This window comes from Lontra canadensis, unplaced genomic scaffold (assembly GCF_010015895.1).
Source record: "Lontra canadensis isolate GAN:19392208 unplaced genomic scaffold, GSC_riverotter_1.0 scaffold123, whole genome shotgun sequence".
Taxonomy (NCBI): Eukaryota; Metazoa; Chordata; class Mammalia; order Carnivora; family Mustelidae; genus Lontra; species Lontra canadensis.
This window is the reverse complement of record NW_022631117.1, coordinates 4351206-4374801: the sequence shown is the minus strand read 5'-3', so window position 1 is coordinate 4374801 and position 23596 is coordinate 4351206. Positions and strand designations below refer to the sequence as shown.

Sequence of the window (23596 nt, the reverse complement as noted above, 5' to 3'; positions counted from 1 at the left end):
TATTTATTTATCTGAGAGGGACAGAGCAAGTTAGAGAAAGAACACATGTGGGGGGAGGGAGAGAGGGAAAGTAAGAAGCAGACTCCCCACTGAGTAGGGAGCCTGATGCAGGGCTTGATTCCAGAACACTGGGATCATGACCTGAGCCAAAGACAGATGCTTAACTGACTGAGCCACCCGGGCGCCTTATAGGGGCACTTGATCTAGTCCTGGAGGGTGGTGAGAATTCAAACCAGGAGAGAAAACAGTAGAAGAGTTTTCCAGGCAGGGAAGATTCCAGAAGCACAGCTATCGAAACAGCAATGCTCAAGGAAGGACTGTTCCTGTGACAGTGAATCGTCCAGCTGGGCCATGCTGGGTAGAGTGAAAATAAGACCAAAAGGCAGCAATCTGGGCCAATTTTGTCACTTCCAAGTGATGACAAGTGGGGCATAGCCAGTTTCTGGGAGCTTTACGCTATTTCAAGATCTCAGATCTACCTGGTGGCTTCATGGGGCCTAACTGGGCAAAGCAGAGCAACGCGGAGGCACCTTGCCTATATCTGAGACTGTCAGGGGCTGAGCCAGGACTTGAACCAGACACTGCACTTCCAGTCTGCCATGGTGCTGTACTCTTAGACATACTCAAAAGTGACCGCTACCGGGTTCTTCTGGGTTTTTTATCAAGCAAGTTTTCTCTAGTGTAGCGATAATGGTTCTACTTGGAATGCACAGAAACTTTGTGCGATGATGTAAGCCAGTCTTGATAAAAATGAGAGCTTTTGGAGATACCAGCAAGATGTGGTCACCTTCCAAAAGCCAGGCTGAAAAGGAAGGTAAACAGTAATGGACAGCCTGCCAAGAAACAGAAGAGGGAAGGAAGGGCCACGGGAATGGGTGATGGCAGTTGAAACAAAATGTTAACTATCTCAAGTAGAATGGAGAGACATGAATCGAAAGGAAGGAAGTGGCCGGTGTGGAGATTCCTGGGTGGCCAAACATGATGCGAAGACAGAGCTGGTGCTTTGGTAAGATCAGTAAAATTGTCTACCTCTAGCAAGACCGACAGAGGGGAAAAAAAGGAGAGAGAAGACACGAATTACCAATATCAGGAGTCACACGGGATATCACTACAGCCCCTGGAGATATCAAAAAGATGATAAAGCCATACTCCGAGCAACTCTACACATAGACATTCGATAATTAGATGTGAAATGGACCAACTCTTCAGAAAACAAGAACTATCACAACTTACCCAATAGGAAATGGACCATTTGAGGAGCCTTATAACTATTAGGGAAATTGAATTTCTAAATTTAAAACTCATGAAAAAGAACTCTCCAGGCCTATATGGTTTCACCGGAGAATGCTACCAAATGTTTCAGTAAGAGGCAATACCAATTCTTCATGATGTCTTAGAGAAAATGAGAGGAGGGATAACCTTCCAACTCATTTTATGAAGTCACTCTCACACTGATCCTGAAGCCAGACAGAGAGTCTAAAAAAAGAAAACTGCAGACCAATGGCCCTCATGAATATAGATGTAGAAACCCTTAACAAAATGTTAGCAAATAAAATTCAGCAATATTTTTAAAGCACTGTAGACCACGGAACTCATCCCAGGGATGCAAGGTTGGCTATATATTCAAAAATCAATCAACGTGACCCACAATATCAATACTCTAAAAAGAAACATCCCATGGTAATAATATCAATCAATGTGGAAAAAGCACTTGACAAAACTCAACACTCATTCAAGGGGAACAAAACTCCCACGTCCCCGAGTCCCCCAAAACAGGAATGAAGTGGAATGCCTTCAAGTCAATAAAGAACATCTACCCCAAACCCATAGCTAGCGTTTAAGAGAAATGGCACAAGACGGAAGGCCAAGCATACGCCATTAAGGTCAGGAACAAGGCAAGGTGGTCTCTCTCACCGCTCTTCCTCAATCCAATCCCGTCACTGATACCACTCAGCGTAGAGAAGAATTCAAATGGGTTATCCGGCATATGAGAACTCGAACAGCAGCAAATCACACAGACAGAGCCCTAAGAAACCCTCCTAATCCTGAAATAAAGATCCCTTTCCAACTAACCTCGGGGTTCCTTCCCCTCCCTTGCTGGTGCACCCAATCCTACTGCCTGTGGTAGACACTGGACAAAAAGACATCTAGTGACAACTAGTTTCTCTGGATACAAAACATCCATGGGACATACCCAGGGGACTACAACAGGAAATCTAAATATAAAGCTCAATCCTAGTTTGGGTTTATAATCAGTAGGAAGAGCCATTTCTTAATCTGCCTTAATACAAATTTAATTAGAATGCTACCTAATCTCCACATTTGATATCTATATTTACCTGGTAATAAGTAGTTTTAGAAGAAGGATTTAATGACCCTTTCGCTGAACCAGTGGCAGAAGACAGAATTTGCCTAAAATATCTGTTCTGACCATACTTGCTTCAATACTTCCTTGGCATGGAAACCCTGCCAGGAAAATTTTAACGCCAAGTTGACAGAACCCTTAGCTCTTCTCTAAGTAACACAAACTAAAATGAAAAAGAGAGAAAAGTCACCATGTTCCTGATGCATTGGCAGAAATTTGTCTAAGGTATAAATAACATGTTACTTTATAGGTCACCGCTGATTTTTTTTTAAAGAATTTATTTATTTATTTGACAGAGAGAGATCACAAGTAGGAAGAGAGGAGGAAGCAGGCTCCCCGCCAAGCAGAGAGCCCGACGTGGGACTCGATCCCAGGACCCTGAGATCACAACCCGAGCTGAAGGCAGAGGCTTAACCCACTGAGCCACCCAGGCGCCCTCACCACTGATTTTTAAGTAAAGGACTGAAAATTGTATCAGTGGCTAATTTTCTTATTTATAACGTATCTGACCCACACAGAGGAGCAAAGGCCCTTAAGAAAGCTTCTGTAGCTTATATCATGACTAATTTATTCATACATGTATTTTTCATGAAACAAAATCTTTCAGAAAAAATACTTTTGTTCACATTAGGGTTTATTCTTCTCATGTGACAAGAAATCGAGAGGTACGCAAGCAGGACCGGGAACGACGGCTTCATAATGTCACCACCGTCCAGGTTCCACCATCCTTGGTGGGAGGCTTTTACCCTCATGGTCACGAAAACCTACTCTACCTTCAGCCTCAAGCTCACGTTGAAAGGAGTTACGCATGTGCATGTGTGACATACTCAAATATGCTATTTCTGACCTTTCTACAGTAGGAGATTGGTGGCTCCGCGAGACTTCTGAAACCAGCCTCGTCCTGAACGAAGGGAAGAAGCTGCCCCCAGGGCTTTGGCCGTAATTACCTCCTAGACAAAAGCTACAGTGGAATCTAAAACTTAAAATGCCACTCCCCGAGGGCATTTACCAGAGCACAAAGTGCTCTTGTCAGGCGACAGGCTCAAGGGAAGGAAACTGTGCACAGCACTCCCACAGCCCAGCAATCTGCAGGGCCAGTGATTGCCCAGAGCTAGGGTTGGTTGCTTTTGTTTTTAAGACAACACAAAGGAATGGGCAAAGTCGGCCTACACGAGCGGGAGGTACCCAAGGCTACCATGAATGAGTCGGTCACGATTACGGTTGATTTGAGTGACCTCAGTGTTAACACGGTCTGACCCAGTCGTAAGTAGACAGAGATCACGGGAGTCCTTTAGTTCCATGCCTGATTCAGCTTCATCGATGACCTGCAACGCTGTGTGGCCGCCAGGTTTAAAACTCGAAATGGATGGGCGCCTGGGTGGCTCAGTGGGTTAAGCCGCTGCCTTCAGCTCAGGTCATGATCTCAGGGTCCTGGGATCGAGTCCCCCATCGGGCTCTCTGCTCAGCAGGGAGCCTGCTTCCCTCTCTCTCTCTGCCTGCCTCTCTGTCTACTTGTGATCTCTCTCTGTCAAATAAATAAATAAAATCTTAAAAAAAAAAAAACTCGAAATGGACAGTTTCGTTTCTAGGAGAGATGCATTTCATCTATGAATCATTTTTTTTTAAAAAACTCCTTAAAGACAAACCTCCTTTCCTCAGCTTATACATCAGTACGAGCTTCGTGGAAATAAATGAAAAAATGGACAGGTATTTTCCAGACCAAGCACGAAACAGCACGGCATCGAACTTGTGTGGCCTTTGTCCCATCCCCACCAATCACTGTGACTTGGCTTGTCCTCTCCTTTCGTCCGCGCCTACCCATAGCCTTCACGTCTTGGAGCGCTCAGCTCAAAGCCCGCCTCCTCCGTGAAGCCGCTTTGGATCTCGCCACGCACAGCGCACTCCCTGTCCACTGACGATCTGCTCTGGAGTTTCCACCTCGTCATCACTTTTTGTCGGTTTCAACTATAGCCTTTCGCGCTCCCCTGGACCCTACATCCATAAGGACAACTACCTGTTGGAAATCATCCAAACTACGACTCTCTGGCACCTCCACTCCCCATGTCCAAAGCAAGTCTTCCTCTTGGGAGCTGACCACCCACCCAACACACACACACACACACACACCCTCCTCATCCTCTCCTTTCTATTAATGGAGTTCAGCACAAGTCAACCATCTCCTGACAAAGATGGGTAAGATCCCATCGTCCGGCACGTCCTGTGAGTCAGGCACCCCCTCTTCAGCTCACCACTCTCCACAGTGCCCTGCATTTAACGCTATCACCGAGCTTATCCTACTACACTCAAGGAGATCTCACCCCCCCACACTAGACTAGGAATGCAAGGGCAAAACTCATGTCCCATTTCTCTGCCTGACAGCCCGTCGTGGCAAGGAACGCCACATGCCCTTAAAGGGCTCACCCTCAAGCTGGACCCCCTAGACTTGGAGTTACCCTCACCTCTTCCCTTTCGCTCATAACAAGTCATCAGCGAATTTTCTTGATTGGATTTTAACAGTGTCTACTGCAGCCACCCACTTCTTCCACTCCACTATCGCGAAAGTGGCCCATACCACTACCTGGACTGCCTCGCTCTCAGCGAGAGCCTCTGCTGGCTTCCCCACACCCTCAGTGAGTATCCCCACCTCTTCTCCGCCATCCAGCCCCTGGAACCACACGCGATCCCCTGCTTTTCGCTGACACCCTTCTTCATGTGGCTCCGGCCAGGGCTCCACTCTCTCGACTTGCCTTCCCCTCAACCCCAGTCACCCCACCACCCACCCCGTGCCCTCTGACTTCCACTCCTTAACTTACAAACGCCCTCCTTCAAGACCCAACTTAAGGGCTACCCCGTCTCCCGCCCCCAGGTTGTTGTTAACGGAGTCATTTCTTTACTGCTCTAACAGCACCTTACCACACTCAGAGCTTTGCCTGTGTTACATATCTTGTGCCATCCTGTTCCAGCTGGTTACATCCACACTTAGCTTGACCGCTAGACTGTCAGGTCCTTGGACGCAGGGTCCATGAGGACAGACCATTACAGCACCGTGGCTACCCAGTATCCGACCCTCAGTGACCAAGCCAAACACAACGTAATGACCTGCCCCACATAATCATTCATTTCACAGAGATTTCCTGAGCCTAAACAAAACAGAACACCTCTGTCCTCATGGCACGTAATGATAAGATACAGACAGAGAATGAGATAAATCAGCACATGTATACCACATTAGACAGAAACGGTAAACCAAAAAGCAGAGCAGGGGAGGGGAGCAGGGCCATTCGGATAAGGTTCTGTTTCCTCGGGTGACCAGGGAAAGCCCTTATGTGAAGCAGACAAGTAAGCAAAGACCTAAAGGAGGTACGGGAACCTGTCATGCAGATCTGGGGAGAGAGTCCCGGGCAGAGGCACAGCCAGTGACACAGGTGTCCGTGTGGCTGAAGTAGAGTGAGGGGGAGAAAGGTCAGAGAGGACGGCAGAGGGGCACCAGCAAGCCAAATCCTGGAGGACCTCGCAGAGTAGCGAGATGACCTTGGCTTCTACTCTTTTTCAGATGGGGAGCCATCACCCAAGTTCTGTTTTGAAAGAATCACTCTGGTTGCTGAGTTTAAGTGAGGTCTCATTTAACTAGCAGGCTTGCTGGCCCCTGCTGTCCAGACCTATCCTTGACGGGTGGGTAAATGCTTCTGAGGGTTACCTAGGTGCTCAGATCAGAGCCAGAGCTTGTCATGGGAGTCCTTAACTGAGCTCCAAACCAAAGAGAATCTACAAGAAAGTTGAAGGGAAGGGTCCAAAGCCCAGGACCAACAGCCAGACTGTGCTACGAAGCATGTCAGTGAGGGACATGACGGTGAAGGCATGCTGTCTGTCCACTTCCCGTATCCTCCCAACAATGCTTGGGATTCCCAGGCAAGGCAGCAAGTGCTGTGGCTTTTAATTTTGCAGATGAAGACACAGAATGAAGGAACAAAGCTAGTGTGAATCTGGAAAGCTAGAGACCCTGACCACCAGCTCACAGTAACTGAAAGCTGTAGCAAGGGGTAAGAATCAGCTGCAAGGATCATCAAAACCAAGGAAATTCCAAGCAAGGCGCGGAAAAATATTTCAGGGCTCAGGAGAAACGTTGTGATTCCCAGTAATGAAAAGTGATAAGGGGTGCCCGGGGGGCTCAGTCAGTAGAGCCTGTGACTCTTGATCTCAGGGTTGTGAGTTCAAGCCCCATGTTCGGTGCAGACATTACTCAAAAATAAAATCTTTAAAAAGTGCTAAGAAGGGGAGCCTGGGTGGCTCAGTAGGTTAAGCCTCTGCCTTCGGCTCAGGTCATGATCTCAGGGTCCTGGAATCGAGCCCCGCATCGGGCTCTCTGCTCGGCAGGGAGCCTGCTTCTCCCCCTCTCTCTCTGCCTGCCTCTCTGCCTACTTGTGATCTCTCTGTCTGTCAAATAAATAAATAAATAAATAGGGGCGCCTGGGTGGCTCAGTGGGTTAAGCCTCTGCCCTCGGCTCAGGTCATGATCCCAGGGTCCTGGGATTGAGCCCCGCCTCAGGCTCTCTGCTCAGCAGGGAGCCTGCTTCCCCTTCTCTCTCTACCTGCTTCTCTGCCTACTTGTGATCTTTTTCTCTGTCAAATAAATAAATAAAATCTTAAAAATAAATAAATAAATAAATAAGTGCTAAGAAGTCTACACATACATATGTAATTATAAATCTGTTAGTAAACATTTATTCCATTAAAAGAGATGCCCTCTCCCCGACCCCTGCCACCCTTAAATGAACACACAATACAGAAAGTATGCAAACTAAACTTTCTCTTAAATGCTTTAGGGGAAAAAAACTCCAAACAGGGGTGCCTGGGTGGCTCAGTAGTTAGGCGGCTGCCTTTGGCTCAGGTCATGATCCCAGGGTCCTGGGATGGAGCCCTGCCTCGGGCTCTAGCTCCCTGCTCAGCAGGAAGCCTGCTTCTCCTTCTCCCGCTCCCCCTGATCGTGTTGCCTCTCTCGCTGTGTCTCTCTCTGTCAAATAATAAATTCTTTAAAAAAAAAAAACAACAACAACTCCAAACAGTGGTTATCTGGGGGAGGGTAAAAAGAAGATTCATATTATCTACATTATATATCTCTGTAATGTTTTAATTCATTTACAATGAGACTATAATTACAGTCGTTAATAGTATTAATTTTGAGGCATTAAGAAAACAATAAAGACATCTAGGAAAGAAAAAATGCACTGAGGAGCTAACCACTCAAAGGAGCCCTTGGGTGAATATTTTGGGGAAGTAAAGAGATATAATAACGTGAATAAGTGAACACTATGTTATCTGCATTGTGTACATCTTTATACATCAAGGGTCTTTGGTAATATAGGCAGGGCCTACTTTCTTAAATAATAAAAAAGCAAGGAGGTTACCTAAGAAAGTTCTAGAAGGACTACTGAAGAATTATTAGATTGCATTCTCTGGATATTATTATGAAAAAGGATAAGCAGTTAGCAGTACCCAACGAGTTAAGGAAAATCTTCAGAATAAAAGCAGCCAGACAGCTTGCAGTCCTACTATTGTTATTTCTCGAACACATCCCGGAGGCATTTAGACTTAGGTCTGCTTAAAGAGCTTAGGGCTAAAAAAAGGAAGTTAGCACAGGGCCTCTCTTATTATTGTGTTCTACCATGGTGAGTCTTAGAGCCCCGGGAAGGACTGTGCACTCTTTCACAGGCTAGAATTAGTAAACAGAAGGGGACATAGTTAAGGTAGAACAGTTGTCTGAGCTTTGAATTCTTTGGCTTTTTTAGGTTTTTGCTGCCTTGATGTAATCTAAATACAACACTGTTTCAAAATATCTAATCACAGATTTTTCTCCCCCAGTTCTCTTCCACACTTATTATTGGCATGCACGCGCAAGTACAAATAGTTTCTGGGAACCCAGTAAAACGACCAGCATCGCAGTAGGAACATAAGAAAGTACAAGAGTCACACTCAAACAGGCTTTTAAAAGATCTACTTACCACTGGATTTGATTTCTCGGACATAATTACTAGGGAACCAGCCTGTTCTGCCATTTAATGTGCCTTCCCACCAGCCTCCTTCTTCAACTCTGGTGACATAAATGATGTCCCCTTTACAAACCGACAGCTCATCTTCATTTGTCTGCTTAAAGTTGAATCTTGCCTTTACTATCAACTGATGGCTTCCATTTTCCGTCATCTCCTAGAGAAACAAAAGCCACACCAGATTAAGCAGCCCCCTAAATGGGGCAGGGGCAAAAATTAAATGAATGGAGGCCAGTAAAGTGAAACCCCAGGTCTCCCTCAGTTTTGAGTTTTTAGCTGAGGAGTGGGATGGGGTGGGAGGTGGCTGCGGGGGGCGAGGTTAGTAAGCCCCTCCGAAGAGCATGTAACCTTCTGCATTTGTGAGAATGTGTATTTTGAAGGGGTGTCACAGCTCTCATCTCCCTCTCCCTCGCCAATTATCTGAAGGTACTTATTTAAATGAGCCGCCTCTACCCAACACACAGACACGGTCTTACACAATTACACAGCCAAGATTAGGTACTAATCTACCCATAAAATCTGCCACCCACCTCCCCATTGCTAAGAATATCTTAAATTGGCTAAGATTTAGTCATTGGCAAACACCAAATACCCCCTCGTTACCTGAGTGGGGAGTCATCAAGCTGTCATGGGCGCCTTCGAGAAGCTGATGAGCACAACGGACCTTTACCCAAAACACACCCCCGGAAGTTCACAGGCAGGAGATTCTGCACACAATCTGAGAGGGTCCCAGGGCTGTGGAACCGTCGTGTTCATCGGCTCCTCAAAGGGATCGTGATCTCAAAAGGTTAAGCGCTTTGGAAGTAGTTAAAGTGCTCTGGAAGCAAGAGCTCTTGATGGCTTAGAGCAAGTGGGTGGCTTCTGACAGGGAACAAAGTCTCTAACGAGCAGAAGACAGGCGGTTCCTCCCCGATAAACGCTCCCATTAAGACCAAATGCAAAGACAACGGGGTACAGCCAATGTGGGAGCTCCACACAGGCCCCCCAGGAACACAGAGAAAAACTAAAATGACGATCAGGATGATGAGAGCAAGTAAGAGACGAGGAGGTAGTTCTAGTGACTTCCATTTGCAGAGCCTTCTGCAGGAAAGGATTCACTCGGCTCGAGGAAGGGGAAGAACTCTGGGGCTTCAACCCCCCAGTTTCGGACCCTCTGGCCCACAGGCCTGAACTGGCAGCCGGGTTCCAGAGTCGTTCTGGGGGCGAGGCCCCCAACACAGAGGCCAGCTGTCTCACCACCGAGGCAGCTGAAACCGGGCCAGGGGATCTCATCTGAAGGATCTTAGAATGGGCAAGGGGAATCGGGTTCTGCACTTACCACTGCCTTGGACTGCCTTTGCGGGCCTGGAGGTGCGCTAACCACCGCTCCCTGCGGGTTCGTCTGAGAACTATTAGCAGCAGTAAGAGAAGAGGAACGTCCACATGGTCTTTCTGAGAGCTGATCTGTGAAAAGAAGAAAAGGCAAGATAAAGCGAACTGCTCCTGTCCGAAACACAGCTACAGAGCACGCCGTCTTTCCTGGGACATCATCAAAGGCTCCCGGGGCCGTCCTCCTCACGGTTGCGGCTAGGGACGTGCCAAGTGCATTTCATTCCGCACCACCCGCCCCCTCCATGCCAGCGGCCAGCTTCCTCCTGCGTAACCTTACTGGCCATCGCTGTCCAGTAGAATGAAAAACAGCGACAAAGCCACATTTTCGCTTAACCCATTTCCCTACCACTGGCCCCTCTTGAACCAGTGGCAACAGTACGCCCTGTTATCCAAGGCAGAACTATATTGGGTACCAAACAGCTGTTTGTGGCTCTTATTACTTTGAAATATTTCAAACTTCTCTCTTTGTGTTTTGGCCCTTAACTGGGTGGTTCTCGTCGTGGTAGGCAGCAGTATGTGTGGCGTCTGTGACCAGCCTGGGGCTGGGGGATGGGGTCGGTGGGGTGGGAGCCCAGGAGAAGGAGAATCGGAGAGAGAACGTGTATCTGGGAGAGATGCAATCTTGACACCGAGGATCCTTCTTTAAAAAACTCATATTCAAGAATCTTCCCTTCCTTGAAACCTCGTGAAATTCGATCAGACCAGCACTGAGCTGGATGTTTTCCGTATGCTGACAGCATGCTAAAGAGAGTAGCTAGCTTCTTGACAAATTCAAATGAGGGTTCTTTTCCTCTCCATTTATTTTTAAAAGACATAAACTGCAAAAGTCTAGAGCCCAAACATTCCCTAGGCGACAAGCTCAGTATCCAAGTAATTTCCTTGATGTTTTAACTTTCACCTCCTTATATTTTATAAATATCTGTGGCAAGGGAAGAGACTGTAAAACCTGCTAGCAGAGTTTGGCAAAAGAACGTATAATTTGTATGGCATAATGTTAGAATTACACGATCCTCCCTGCCCAGCCCTGGGTACTTGTCGTGTGTGTTAAATATAGTTCCTTGAATTAGCTGTACTTTCTGCTACGCGCCTTGCAATGGCTCAAAAGCATTTTTTTCCCAAATAGCAAAAGAACAACTCCAGAGAAGTATTTTTACACTTATTGCTTATTATATACAGCTCTTTTCACTAAAATGGCAATTACTTGATAGCTTTGGCATTGACTACATTGTCTGCTCTTGTTCGCCAATCATCTCACGTGGCTAAGTGGAGCCTTCCTAAATAGACATTTTCTCAAGGGCGGGGACTGTATCTTACACTTCCTTTGTGGTGCCTGGCAGTGCTGGGCACACAGCCTGTTGACTTTCCAACAGTCTGAACCCCAAGAGCCATGCTCCGGCATTAAGGGTTGGGGCTCCATCTGATGCAGGTCTGAATCCCGGCTCTGCCACTTGCTAACTGGGCAACTGTGGGCCTGATTTCCCTTATCTGTCATATGGACCTAATAATAATACCTACCCCTAGAATTGTTTCAAAGATGAGCCCACCGATGGTTCTTAGAATTGTTTTAGACCCATGGTAAGGGCTCAATGCCTTTTTTTTTTTTTTTGTCTCAACGCATTCTAATTCTGGTGATTTCCATCCAGCTGTAGGTAAGAAGATGCTGTCTTGCAGAAGGAGTGAAGTTATACTCCAAGATATCCACGTTTTCTTTACATTTTTTAAGATTTATATTCAGTACCTCTGATGTGGTGGCTATTAAACATTTAAATAACAATAAAAAAAATGATTTTTTTCATTCACTAGGAACCTGAGGTTTCATTTCCAGTGCAAGGTTACTGATGGCTTCCTTTACATGGAGAAACACATACAAAAATCTGAGAAAAACATGTCAGTAGCGGGGGGACAGGGAAGTAACAGCTACCTTCTGTGAAGTTTATGAAAAAGAGAACTTGTCTTTTCCTTTTCCTTTTCTGTCCTGTTACACTCAGGGGCTTATTCCACAGCTTTGAACAAAATAGCTTCTTGGTTCTTATCCTTATACGAAAGGCGTTGCAGTAACATCTGTGAGAGGCGTGTTAAAATCCTACTCCATGGACAATTAAGGCATGTGACCCCCACTGGGATTTATTTGCCAGGAGAGGAGAAATGTGCCCCGATCGAACCGTCCTGGCCACAGTTGGCTCCTAGGGGAATGAGAAGCCCATGGATCCAAACATGTCAGGCGCCACTCATAAATCACAAAGCCTGCTTACCTTCTGTTGCCTTGTTGACAGCTAAAAGTGTGCTCAGAACCTTGGAGAAGTTGACCCCTGAATAAAGGTCATCAGGATCAAATACCTATGAGAAAGGAAATTGAAACTGTCAGACACCATAAGTATTCAACTCAGCAAACCAAACTAGCAAACGGCCACTTCCTCTGGCTCTCAGGAGGCAAAAATGTACAAGCTGAGACCCAAACCTCTGTGCACCTTTGGGAGAAGTGAAAGCAGCAGCTGAGCCACCTAATGACATGTGGGAGGCCATCGGTGAGTCAGAGTGCAGCGGTGATGGGAAATGAGAGCTGAGCTAAGAAGCACAACCCACAGCACATGCGCTCATCCGACCTGAGCATGTCAATACTCAGCCCAGTTCCAGAAAACGCGAATGCATGGGTTACAGTTCATGCCTGTCACCTACACAGCGTACTGATGGTCCGCGAAGAAGGGGGCGGAACCTTTCTGACACATTTCCAAGTGCGCGGTTTAATCACCGGATTCAGTAGGACCACTGTCCACACACTGCCTGTTCCTCTGCTCCCCGTCCTCCCCGCTGCCACCCACTGGGTCCCAATGGCCTGGGATCCCAACTCCATGCCACCCAAACTTTTCCAAGGCCTGCCTTTGGCTCCCAGCCTCGGTGCCTGGTTTTTGCTATTTGACTTTGCCCCTCTCAGCCTGTCTTCATGGATTTGAACCTATGCCGGCTCTTCCTGGCCTCAGGTGACTTTTTCGGATGGGACCTCTGGCCTTCCTAACAGTACTCTACTGTCAGCAACAAAACAGGAAATAAATACAACATTTCACTTTGCCTTCATTCTGATAGGCCACTGTCCCGAGTGAAGACACCAGTCAGCTGTTGTTTTAAATACAAATTAATTGTTGATTTATAAATGTATTCAATGTATTAAAATGTATGGACAATTCTTCTAGTCTCATATACATGTATTTGAAACTAGAAGCATCCTCGAACATAGGCAAAATCCATGAATTTGCGAACCAATGACGTAGATATACTTATCTATGGGAAACCCACATCCCGGATGGAAATGCACCTTCTAAAAACGTTTCATTCCAGGAGGTCTAGAAGTCTGAATCTTCTTTTCCCAGATGCGGTGATGGAAATAAAATGTATCTCTTCGTGTGGGACAAGACTGGTAATGGGCCAAATTAATTCCTAATCTGTGTGTTTTCTGGGACAACGTCAAGGCAAAATTTTCTCTTCTTTGTGTCCATATTCTTCAAGACCTAACCTCTGTCTCTAGAACAAAAATATATAGCAGCCATTTTTTTTCAAATTGGGAAGGAGTAACAACCTAGATACTATATGCAAATATGAGCCTAGACAAATCTGCCTATTCCGGGATTCATGACTGTGCTATTCATTTAATCAACGAATGTTCTGCAGTCAAAACAATACGACCGAAGAGCCCAATCACATCTAAAAATGACACACTAGGGGTGCCTGGGTGGCTCAGTTGGTTAAGCAGCCGCCTCTTGATTTGGGCTCAGGTGATGATCTCAGGATCGTGTGATTTTCTCTCTCTCTCTCCCTCTGCCCCTCCCCCAACTCACATGCATGCTCTCGCGTGCTCTCCCTCTCTCAAATCAATTGATCCATCAATCTTTGAAAAAAAATAAAAACAAAAATGACACACTAATCTACTTTTCGTAAAGGGCTCATCAGAGCCCTTTACTCAAGAGTCAAGAGTCAAATGACACTACAGTCCAATATAAACTTCAACGTTGTCCAGGAATAATTAGGCATTCTGTTTCAGGATGCCAAAGTCTGGATGAACAAGATACGAAAGACCCTGGAGAAAGAACCTAGTATCCCAGAGGATTCCAGGTTCACTGAACTTCCCTTAGGGCCCATCGGTGGGGAAGTGTTAATGCCATGCACACCGAAATGCTAACAAAGCAAAATATTCATTCATTTTTACCCTGTAATTCTTAATGGGAGCACGAATATGTGTGTGCATGTGGACATGGGGAGAGTCCGAAATAAGAAGCAGAAATAAATATCAGCAGAATAAGGCAGGAGAGCAAAAGCAGTGATAAAAAACCCGCCCCTTTCTTTTTCTGTTACTCCCTCTCCAGGCTGACTGACTGCCCGTACGTGGCAACACTGGCATTATTCACTTGCACGGGCACTTGGCTGGAATTAGGACAAATCACCTGATCAGAAAATGAAACGTACATCATCAGCAAGAGTCAGCCACTGCATCTGCTCGAGGGGCGCTGCCGCGACATACAGAGTTTCCTTTTTGGAAAAGCCCGATACACTTGAGTTTACCCAGGGACACTGTTCTTCTCGCTGAAAGCCTGTTCTGTAGCACAAGGAGCTACACCAGAAGGAGCTGGAAGAGGCCTCTAGGGCGGAGTACAGAAAGCAAAGCCTAAGAGCGGTGGAAAAAGCAAATATAACCGGCAACCCCGTCCACAGTACCACACCCTTCCAAACCTCAAACTGCATGGTAGTGAACATCGTATCCCAGCTGGGAAAAAGCAGAATTGTTGAATGTGGAGTGGGCATGGGGAGAACAAGGAGAAGTAGGCTGTGGGACAGGCCATTTGCCTTGGGCGAATCCCAACCATTTATACATACAAAATGGAGAAGCAATTCCCCTTTTCTATCTGCAAAGCACTGGGGCTTGTTAAAGGAAATGCAAATTTGCATATTTACCCCGCCTGTGCTTTTTCATCTTCTGCCACTCTGCAAGCCTCACTAGCCTGCTTAGTATGGCATGAAGCGGAGTCCCAGATGAGCTGAACTTTCTCTCTACCATTTGGGTCCAGAAATTAGCTGGTTAGTTTCCAGTTGGATCTGCCAAGGTCAGATGAACAGCAGGATTCCCTCCCTCCATTGACCACAACTGTGATGCAGACAAGAAAGAAAGGGTTGCTTCTCAGGCTATACTGCTAGATGCTTTTAAGGTCCCGCTCCCACAATGGGATGAGGCAGGGTTCAAGGATATCAACAACAGGGCGCCTGGGTGGCTCAGTGGGTTAAGCGTCTGCCTTCAGCTCAGGTCATGATCTCAGGATCCTGGGATGGAGCCCCACACTGGGCTCTCTGCTCAGCCGGGAGTCTGCTTCCCCCTCTCTTTCTGCCTGCCACTCCACCTACTTGTGATCTCTCTCCATATAAATGAGTGAATAAAATCTTAAAAAAAAAAGGATATCAACAACAAACATTTACTCTACTCTGGGTAAGCATCAGGAAAGACAGAGATGAAACTTCATGAAAGATGGGTTTTGTTTTTTTTCTTTTTAAGTACTGTTAACCCTTGAACAATGCGGGTTTGAATTGCACAGGTCCACTGACACGTGGGGTTTTTTTCAATAAACACAACACAGTACTATACATGTATTTTTCTCTTCCTTACGAGTTCTTAATAACGTTTTCTTCTCTAGCTTACTTCATTGTAAGAATGCAGTATATAATACATATAATGTGCAAAATATGAGTTAACTGTTGATGTTATCAGTGAGACTTCTGGCCAATTTACCCAAGATTACCTAAGGTCCAATTCTACATCAGCAGTTGAACTCAGACAAGACATTTTATTTTGGTTAAAGATTTTATTTAGGGCGCCTGGGTGGCTCAGTGGGTTAAAGCCTCTGCCTTCGGCTCAGGGCACGATCTCAGGGTCCTGGGATGGAGCCCCGCATCGGGCTCCCTGCTCAGCAGAGACTCTGCTTCTCCCTCTCTCTGCTCATGCTGTCCCTCTCTCTTTTTCTCACTGGAAGTCAAGTGAATGGTCCCAAAGCCCCATGACATTAGAGACGTTCCCCCATTCAGTTGACTTCCAGTTAAAATTAATTTAGGGTTTGGGGTGATCACAATAGGCTCCATCACTCAGCTGTTAGCACTGGAACCCCATGGATCTAGCCTCTGCTTTGGGCCCTTTAAAAAAAAAAAAAACCCAGATTCCAAATGTTTTAAGAACATTCCACGTCTCCCTTGTTCCTGCTAAATAAAATCTCAAATTCACTTAGCCCGTCTTGAGTCACATTCTCCAATTCCCCCAGCTGAGCACGCTGCCGCTGTTAACCCCTGAACTTTGGAGGAAATGTCATTACACGGGGCACCGGAGCAAGCCAATTGGAGCTGCTTAGTCATACGTCACCAGGTGGCTCTGTGACCACACCAGGGATGCTTCCACACAGCTCCCACTGACAGCGGTCACGACGTCAGCACCAAATCATGCCCGTAGCTCAGGCATGGCACTCCACGGCGTGGCACTCCATGAGCCACTGGCACTCACTCCCCCTCCTAGAATGCGGTGGATGGCACTTGTACTATGCCTGGTTTTAAATGATAACTTCCTATTTGATAGGGAGCACACTTAAAAGACAGCAAATCCTGCCCTCCGGTCATCTCTTGTTTCCTTCCTACCTGCCCATTTCGGCCATTCAGGGGACAAGATCGGACCTGGGTGTGGGGCTAGCTCCAGCGTGAGGGTCAGGAGGCTGTGATTCCAAGCCCAGATTTGTCACTGCTGAGCAGTTGTGAGCACCTTGGGAAAGTCACACCACTTGTTTTGCAGCTCTGTTTCCCATCTGGAAAGTGAGAGGTGACAGATGTCTTTGGCCAGACCAGGCACGTTTGTTGTGTCCCCAAGGTCCAGAATCTGGTCTTCCATTGTCATGGCTCTTGAGAGTGGGCTCATTCTAACCAAGTCCACAAAAGGCCAACATATCAAGTAAATGGCCAATTTGCTAATTTCTGCTCCAAGAAACAGACCATTAATAAGATTGGATAGTCCCATCTTCTAGCCAACATTACTCTCTCCCAAGAGAGAAATCTGCATAGTAAGCCAAATCAGACCTAGAAATTTGTTGGATAGTATACCGTCAAAACAAAGTGAGTCTGGGCTATCACAAGCTAATGTAATTACTACCTGTTTATAAGCAGACTTCTTCAAAATGTCATTTTGAAAATGACCTACTGGGGTGCCTGGGTGGCTCAGTCAGTTAAGCGTCTGACTCTTGATTTCAGCCCAGGTCATGATCTCAGGGTTGTGAGATCGAGCCCCTCGGGCTCTGTGCTGGGCGTGGAGCCTGCTTAAGATTCTCTCTCTCTCTCTCTTCAGTCCCTCCCCCTTCCCTCTCTAAAAACAATTAAAATAATTAATTGATTAATTAGTGACCTATTTATAAATTCTGGCTCTATCTTGCTGCCACCATCTAGTGGCATTTGGCCTGTGATTGTGGACAGCTTTAACCAATCGATGTTCTTTTGTCCCTGGGTTTATATGGTGTCATTTTACGTAAGTAATGGGGGTTTCTAGACTGCCTGGACCTTAGAGCATCCAGAGCCAGGAAGTTCAGCTCCATAGAGCTTCTGCGACAGAAGTGAAGATCTGAGAGTAACGCCTCATGTCACACCTCGTCACAACATCACCAATCCCTGTCCCTGAGGGCCACTGCAGCATCACCAATGCCTCATGGCTTCCGTTCTTCCTTGCTAGCAGTCCTTGAAAAGAAAAACACTTTCTCCACAACAGGGAGTTCTCTTCAACTGATTTTTTTTTTAGGATTTTATTTATTTATTTGAGAGAGAGAGAGAGATCACAAGCAGTGGGGAAGGGCAGAGGGAGAGGAAGAAGCAGGCTCCCCGCCAAGCAGGGCGCCAGGACCCTGGGATCACCACCTGAGCAGAAGGCCGATGCTTAACTGACCGAACCACCCAGACGCCTCTCTTCAATGGAGTATTACGTGTTCCCGAAAGAGCGATGAACAAGGAATGACACAGGTATCTTGGCCAGGACCGTCGCAGGATTAAAAAGAGAAAGAGACAGAATAACTGGGTTTCAATAATTTCACCAAGAAGAGAGCAGGCATGAAGGGAAAGAAAAGATGAAATCTCCCCTGTTAAAAGGGCTTGCCAAGCCCCGGACTGGAAGCAGGGCGCCTAGAAACAGCTGCTGCTCAGCCGGACACCATTGCGGCCTGCCCCCCGCCCACACATGCCAGTCACTAGAACCTTCCAGGGAGCCACACTGGCTGCCGGTTTTGACGGGTGGGGTGGATGGGTCATTCCTCAGCTGCCAGAGCATCTGGGCGCCAGGCCTGGGGGTGTGCTCCCCAAGCTCCTCACCCCTACCCCATCAAGGAAGGGGACTTATTTCCTGGCATTCCAAACTGGGATGCACAACCCATTTTCCCAGAGACACAGTCACGTCTGCCACTTAGTGTGTGAATTCTATAGCTCAGCCACACTTATTAACCAGACGGCTGTGGGCCAGTCAGAAATCTTAATCAGCACGTAGAACTTGGCTTCTAGGGGCAAAAGGTTTTCTGTGTTGCGAACAATAACTTACAAATCAAATTTCGGAAAAGACTCCGTTTTACACTGAAGAATGCCTGGTCCCAGATTCATGTCCACATCCGTTATACTTTCTCCTTCTCCTTTCAAGTTGAAGGATGAACAATTACCCTAGTCACTCCAAGCACTATTTAATCTAGAACTGCGCAGGATTAGAGAATCAGGTGATACACAGGAAGACGGTGAGAAGAGCCTCAGAAATTGTAACAGTTGACAAGTCCCGCCTGTTTCATGGGGCCAGTTAGGAGGGCACTCCCAAGGGCAGACAGGGCTCCTGCAGCTCCGGCTTTCCCGGGGAGTCAGCCCCGGCTGGAGGCCAGGAGGCCTAGCAGAACCAACAGCTTCACTACAGAGTCCACGCACGGGGGAGACTGGTGCTACATGAACCCTCCACAAAGATCAGCAAGGGAGGAGGGCCATGAAAAGAGGAACCACTGCAGGCTGCTTTCTGCAGCAGCTCCTCCAGCCCGTTAATCTGCTGCCTTCCAGAAGGTTCTGCCTTGCCTTACCCTCCGGCTTCTTTCTTCGGAACTGCCCCAGCCTCTCAGTCTGTAGAGATGCCGGACACTCAAGCCTTCAGCCACCTACCAAGGTCACGTTCTCTATTCATTCTGTGGATGTTAAGATTAGCTCTGGATTTCCAACAAGAAGGCGGATCCTTGGAAGCCCAAACTGTACCCCACAGAGCAAGACCAATGTCCGATGTATGAGAGACTCGAGAAACAGTCATTCATTGGCTGATCAGTCAGAGGAACTTAAACACAAATCAGGCCTCAAATGCAAGGCCCGTGAAGCCAGTTCTTTGAAAACTTTCTCATTTCTGGATCCTGAGTGTCTAGAAGCAGGTGCTTAATAAGTATTTGATGACTTGAGGAAAGTTTAGAAGCTCCTGCCAGCAGATGATTAATCACAACTGAAGAAAAAGTATCGCCAAAAGGACAGTAGAGTTCAAAAGAATCAGACTAAGAAAGAAACAATCAAATTTCCACATGACTTTGCAGGAAACACCAATTAACTAACCTAACAATACGCCCAGACTCATCAGCAAAATTAAGCCGCGCGACTGTGAGATGACCAAAGGTGCTTCCAACTCCAAGGCTGTGCATTTATTTCATGGAGTTAAATGTGCCCAATTTGGGCCAAGTCTGCAGTTGCCGGCCGTCCTGGGTCATACTGGGGCCTTTCATTCTCCTCATGAGGCGCCATGACCTCCGCACTACAGAGAAAGGAAGCGGGGAAAGAACTGTGGGATTTTACCGCTTTGCTGGAGTTGGCCGTATTTTTGGAACTGTTCCATGATACATCACTTAAAGGACAAACACTGTAAAGCCAAACTCACCAAAACAGGCTCTGAGTCACAGCCAGAGTACAGTGGGATGTGGCAAAATATGCCGAAGGAACTCACGAAGAAGCAAGAGGGGGTGAGAGGCAAATCGAAAGCCTACAATCCGCATGCCCCGAGTCCCTCGTACACCAGCTTAGCTGGGTAGGAAGGCTGTTTTGCCAAAGTTACAACCATTTCCTTTCTTTAGAGATCACCCTCAACAGTGTAACTGGCAAACACTTTGGCATTCCTTGCTTATGTGTATGGGTGAGTCACCTTTTCAAAAGTATGTCATTTTCAGAGATGCCCATCAATGCCCAACAGACATCGACCAATCAATGAATGAAGGTTCCTCCATCTGATCTCAAACAAGATTTACACGTAGGATGCAATCCAAATCTGGCGAGGTGGGTATTCGGGAGCTCACCAATCAGACACGTCAGGAAGGTAGGAATTTCCACGAACCTCCATGCCGCTCAGCCTAATGGAACACAGTCTTTAAGTGCCTACAAAATCCAATCCCCAGTCTTCAGGCTGGCATTCGGATTTCTTCTCAAGCCCATCATTTCTCACCATTGTCAACTTGTATGCCCCAGAAGCCACTTTCTTCACTGTGCCTCTCTCCAATATGCACACTTGTCCTTACGTAAGAGTGCCCACAACCATCTGAATCCCAGCTGTCCTTTGGGGCCCAGATGACATCACCCCCCCCTCCACAAGGTCTGCGCCAGACACTACACCTTGGTACGCAACAGGCTTCTTCTTCTGAACTCTGTGTTACGCTCTAGACTCCGGACCCACTAACTTGGATACCTCACCATACGCTGCCGTCTACACTATTAAACTCCACGATTTCCCATAAACCTGCTGGCTCTTCCCACAATGGCACAGGCACAGCACCCAGATGGCGAATGAGTACCTGCTGACTATGGTGCTTTCCTTTTCACCTAAAAGTTAAACAGGTAGGGCCCCTGGGTGGCTCAGTTGGTTGAGCAATTCCCTTCAGCTCAGGTCATGATCCTGGAGTCCCGGATCAAGCCGGGGAGTCCACTTCTCCCTCTGACCCTCCCCCTGTCTTGTGCTTTCTCTCTCAAATAAATAAATAAAATCTTTTTAAAAAGTTAAACAGGTATTTCTTCCACTAGAAACACCTGTCCTTCTGGCATGCCTTCCCTGGAAGCAAAGACAGAGGAAAGGTCATTTTTTGTTTGTTTGTTTTCTGGTAAAACTTGATCAGTCAGGGCTCATCTATTTTTCCATCACTTGGTAAAATTCTTCTTTGGAAGACTGTGATTGCGAGTCATGAAGAATGCAGATGAAGCATTTATCTCACCAAAAGGAGTGAAGGTACTGCCTGGGATCACTTGGGAGAATCCCAGTATCAGAGTCCTAAAGCGCAAGTGTTGCACCTTGAAAATCCAATGAAATCAAGAGAGTTTGGGTAACATAAATAAGAAGTGTGGGGCGCCTGGGTGGCTCAGTCCCATTAAGCATCTGCTGTCGACTCAGGTCATGATCCCCGGGGTCCTGGGATCCAGTCCAGTATCCGGCTCCCTGCTCAGCGGGAAGCCTGCTTCTCCTTCTGCCTGCCTGCCTCTCTCAATCTCTCTCTCTGACAAATACGTAAATAAAACCTTAAAGAAAAAAAAGAAGTGAGCTGAGGGCTAGAAAGGCAGAGAAGGTCTTCCATATGACATGGGACCCAATTCACACACCATTAATCTTCCTTTCTTTCTTTTAATGAAACAGGTACTCTAGCTTGGCGTAAAGAAACAGTAAATACTGTAGAATTTAGTATTTAGCTTTCTTTTTATCCTTATTTCCATTCACTGAAGAGTCATTTCTATGAATGAAAGTCAACTCTTGATAATCTATGTAGACTCTTAGATATACAAGCTATCTAAAATACATTCTTAAAAATTCATCCTGGGGCCTCGGAGTGGCTCAGGCGCTAAGCATCCAACTCTTGGTTTCAGCTCAGGTCATGATCTCGCAGTCATGGGATCGAGGCCCACGTCAAGGCTCTCCACTGAGCGTGCAGCCCGCTTGAGATTCTCTCTCTCCCCTCCAGCTCCCAAACACGCTCTCAAAAACAACAACAGGAACAAAGAGATAAGAAGTCAGCCAGTCATTCTTCATTTAACAAATATTTACTGAAGACCTGGCATACGCCAGGCACCAAGAGGTAAATCTGTTGGAAGATGAGAAATAAAACAGTATGTAAAATCTGGCAACTAAAGGAGTCACCCACGGGCTCACCAAAACCACTCTTTTCCACTCTGCTGTCTGTCCTGGAAGGTACTTTTGCAATCCCAAATCAAGATGTTCCCCAGTCCATAACCCACTCCCAAACACCAGCATGTCTTCAAAGAACGCAAAGTGGTCACACTACAGCGAAGATGCCCAGTCACGCTATCACAACGCATAGGCCCCCAAAGAAGTAGTTACATTTCTTTTGGTGTTAAAATACTGCATTCTCGGGTGCCTGGGTGGCTCAGTTGGTTGGGTGACTGCCTTCAGCTCAGGTCGTGATCCTGGAGTCTCCGGATCGAGTCCCACGTCGGGCTCCCTGCTCAGCAGGGAGTCTGCTTCTCCTGCTGACCTCTTTCCTCTCATGCTCTCTCTCGCTCTCTCTCTCTCTCTCATGCGCACTCTCTCTCTTTCTCTCAAATAAATAAATAAAATTTTTAAAAAAATATTGCATTCTCGGTTTGCATATGTCTCTCACAAATTATTGGTAAAGAGCCCCAGTCTGTGGAGACCTTGCCATGAAGAAGAGACAAACTGTAAGATAGACTGTTCCTTAGTGTTCAGGCCTGCTTCACAGGCTAAGCTCTTCATAAAAATGATGTGAAGACCCTGACACCTTAAAGATGCCTCTTAAAATAATGCCCATGCTTCCCAGAGTAGAGGAACCTGCCTGCTATTGTCTAGAGAGAGACAAGCCCTTAATTTAACGGTGTCACTCACCACTCTGCAAACCACCGCCTTCCATCTAACCTTAATTTAATCCTTTCTTTTCCCTGTAGCCCGTTTCAATCCCTTAGCTGATATATCTGATCTCTGTAATAATATTCAGGTCCCCAAGAAAGTATAAAGCTGGGATTTTACTCTATTTGTTTAAGCAGAACTTAATTAGGAAGGTAAATGTTCTGCCAGAAGTCAAGCAGAACTGATGGGTGGCTCTATGTTCCTCCGAATGAGCCATCTCTCTGAACCCAGACTCCCCTCCGTGCAGTAGGGTCCAGTCGGCCAAGGTACGACAACAAAGCCTAGAGCTAATGAGACAGATGTCTGGTATCCTAAGTCACTCTTTCAGATGACAGCAGAGGAAGTGGCAATTCACTCCTGAAATACAGAGGTGGAACACCTTTGGAATGGGGGGACATATATCCCTTCTAAAATGTTGGCAAGCAAAGGCCCTATGAAACTGACAGGTGCCCTCCCCCTTCTTCACTTGCAGTTCCAAGGCCAGACCTTGCACTTCCTTTTGGTACTAGCCCCAAAGTCATTGCCAATGGTAGGGCACACCTTCTGCTGTGCCAGCAACAACTGGTCCTTGGGAGCTGCCTCGAATGGTAACGTATGACCGGATTAGAATGGGGCTGGAGTAGGGGAGAGCTGGCCAAGACTGTGGGCTCTGGGGCTCCCAGCAACAGTCTGGATTAGAATCAACATGAAAACCCAATTAGAGGGAATGAGATTTAAAACAAGATAAGGGAGACTCAGCTGATCCAATTTTCTAACAAAATGCATGCCTTTTGTTATTATTAATATACATTCAACCCAACCCAGAAATGACATGTTTCCTTTTTAAGTATTATATACCATGTTTTTTTGTACAGAGGCAACTGACTTTGATTTTCTCCCTCCACTATGCCCAATTTGACAGACTTACTACTT

The 23596-nt window shown here is 46.6% G+C and overlaps 1 protein-coding gene across 7 annotated transcripts in view; it reads right to left on the bottom strand.

Annotated features, from left to right (window-relative positions):
* The window catches only part of ARHGEF6 (Rac/Cdc42 guanine nucleotide exchange factor 6), a 99489-nt gene that overhangs the window by 55611 nt on the left and 20282 nt on the right, over positions 1-23596 (bottom strand). For all 7 annotated transcript variants that reach the window (XM_032841440.1, XM_032841437.1, XM_032841436.1 and 4 more), the window contains 3 exons: positions 12033-12117; positions 9728-9852; positions 8365-8566 (listed from right to left, as the gene is read on the bottom strand). In XM_032841440.1, coding sequence (XP_032697331.1) covers positions 8365-8566; positions 9728-9852; positions 12033-12117 — 412 coding nt within the window. The remainder of the gene's footprint in view (positions 1-8364; positions 8567-9727; positions 9853-12032; positions 12118-23596) is intronic.